The 2,340-nt window shown below is 51.5% G+C and overlaps 1 protein-coding gene across 2 annotated transcripts in view; it reads left to right on the top strand.

Moving 5' to 3' along the window:
- Window positions 1-6: 6 nt before the first annotated feature.
- Window positions 7-2,340, top strand: part of OXSR1 (oxidative stress responsive 1) — a 180,219-nt gene continuing 177,885 nt past the window's right edge. The window contains exon 1 of one of the 2 annotated variants that reach the window (XM_019508089.1): window positions 7-144. In XM_019508089.1, the coding sequence (XP_019363634.1) occupies window positions 75-144 (70 nt within the window). In that variant the 5' untranslated portion in view covers window positions 7-74. The remainder of the gene's footprint in view (window positions 145-2,340) is intronic. The other variant, XM_019508091.1, reaches the window with a different exon arrangement.

Here is a 2,340-nt window from a genome sequence, read left to right on the forward strand (position 1 = left end):
CGTGAGCGGGGGAGGCCGCCGCCGCCGCGGGGCAGGGCCGACCGCTGCGCTGCTCTCTCGCCGCCGCCGCTGCCATGGCCGAGGACCCCAGCGCGCTGCCCTGGTCCATCGACAGGGATGACTACGAGCTGCAGGAGGTCATCGGTGCGTGGGAGTGGGGGGGTGTGTGAGGTGGCAGGTCCCCGGCCCCTTTGGGCTGCTGCCTCCAAATTGTGCCCCCATTTTTAGGGGTGACCCCCCCGGGGCACGAGCTGCTGCCCCCTTCTCCGCGCGCGCGTCCCCTCGTGTTCGCGGAGTGGGCGTGGGGCAGGTGGGTCTCCGGGGCGGACGCGCCGTCGGCGTCTTTCTTTGGGGACGCGGCGTTGAGAGCGAGGCGATGTTGGGTGGTGTTTCGGAGGAGGGATAAAGGAGATAAATCCTGGGTGTCCCTGGTGTCGCGTAGACCCGTGGGTCCCGGAGAAAGTGGCGCCCATGGGCCGAATTGCCAGGTCCGGGGAAGCCTGTGGGCTAAAACCGGGGCTGGTCCCGGGCGATGGGCTTTGCAGAGCGTCTTGGCTCCTGGGGACGTCTGTGAAGTTGCTCGTGGCTCTGCCCCGGCGCATGGTGATCCGTGTCCGCGTTGCTGCGAGGGCAGGTGGAGGGGAAATGAAAATTTTACCGTCTCGTCAAGGGAGACTTATCCTGTGCAGCCGCTTCCAAGGGAAATCGCTGTTTTCTCTAGTCCTCTAGCGGAGCAATTTTGCGAGGAGGACGTGGCTACGTGGGGGCCCTATTGTAACCTACTGAGCCTGGGGAATAAACAGGAAAAGGATCTTCCATTCCTGTCTCTTTTTTTCCCCCTTTCCTCCCCAAAACTGCAGTCCAGGGGCCAAGTTCCTGGTTGAAAGATCTCGCTGGGATTCAGTAATGCACGGCAAAATGTGCCTGTTTAGAAACACGTGCGTGATTCTCCCTGTAGCACTTTCGCTCATTTTAAGCATTAAAGGGTCTGGCAGCCCCTAGGATGAGTTGCGCAGCTCATCTGATTTGTGGGACAAAATGTCACCGGGTTGCCTCTGCAGCTGGATTTGCTCTCCCTCCTGTTCTTGTGTATCCTGTCCTCCTCTTCAGGGGTCCGCTGGGTCCTTGCGACTCCATCTGGGAGCTGAAAGCTGGCCCGTATCTGTCTATGTGCAGGAAGTGGTAGGGGAGCGGAGGGGGAATCCAGCCTGGGATTGCTAAACTTTGCAGAAATGCTCTGACACTATCTTTTGACTTCACCGGTGATGGCAAACGCTGTTCTCCAAGTTTTCAGCCATAGGTTGCATGCAAGCAAGCTCTGCTATTTTTGGTACCTGATTGAAGGAAAATCCATTTCTGACTCCCTGCTCCCTTGATTTCCTCAAGCTGATTCTTTTGCCTGGAAATATCCATGCAGGAGTCATGTCTTGCTCCATCAGGCAGCGTGCCATCTCGCTCTAGCAGTTATGAGAACACAAAAAGAAGTGGGAAAGAAGTTCCCTTATGCTTTATTCCTTCCAGCCATAACTAAACACCTATTACTCAGCACTGACTGTGACTTAAGCCATTATCAAGGTATAGATTAATGCTTATATTTATTACGAGGGGTTAGCATTAGTGACTAACAGCTGAGTAGTTTCTGAGACATGGGTTCCTGCATTCACTATAATGCTGCAAAACATTTTTGTTCGGGATCAAAACTTGACTTTTCTTTTAAAGGGGGTGGGTTTGGGAAGTCTGTCCATGCTGAAGTGGGAACGTGTTTGTGGAATCTGTCCATTGGGCAGAAAGGTCTTGCGGTAGAAATGTGACTTCATTTAAAAAAAGTAGTCTGCCCCCCCTCCCCCCTTCCCATTGCTGTGGTGATAACCTTCCAAATGTGAGTTGCATGTAAAATCAATCCACTGTGCTGCATTTATTCATGAAGTCTGCAGGAAGATGGCTCCCTAGCTGCTGCTCAGTCTGCAACAGAGTAAAAAGTGACTCGAGTTGTGCCTGTTCTCAGAGCTGCTTTAGGGAATGCTTTCAACAGCTGTGGAGTTAGATTTTTAGAATCAGGTTTAGATGAGCTTTATGGATTCTTTTTGAGGGTGACGGGGAGAGCTAAATTGATTATTTTTTTTTCCCCTATAACCTGTACCCTTTATATAATAATTGTAGACCTGTAATTGCAGGCAGTTGCACATGCCTAAATATTTTAAACCAGTTAATTTATCCTATGACATAAATTATTGATGACTTAAAATTCTAAAACTTCAATTTAGCTTTCAGTCCTCATGCTGCAGGCTTGCCTTTAAACACTTCTTTTCTTTGGGTGATACCTCTTTCTCTTCCCTAGTA

This window comes from Gavialis gangeticus, unplaced genomic scaffold (genome assembly GCF_001723915.1).
Source record: "Gavialis gangeticus isolate Ggan-Ray unplaced genomic scaffold, GavGan_comp1, whole genome shotgun sequence".
In the NCBI taxonomy this organism is placed as follows: domain Eukaryota; kingdom Metazoa; phylum Chordata; order Crocodylia; family Gavialidae; genus Gavialis; species Gavialis gangeticus.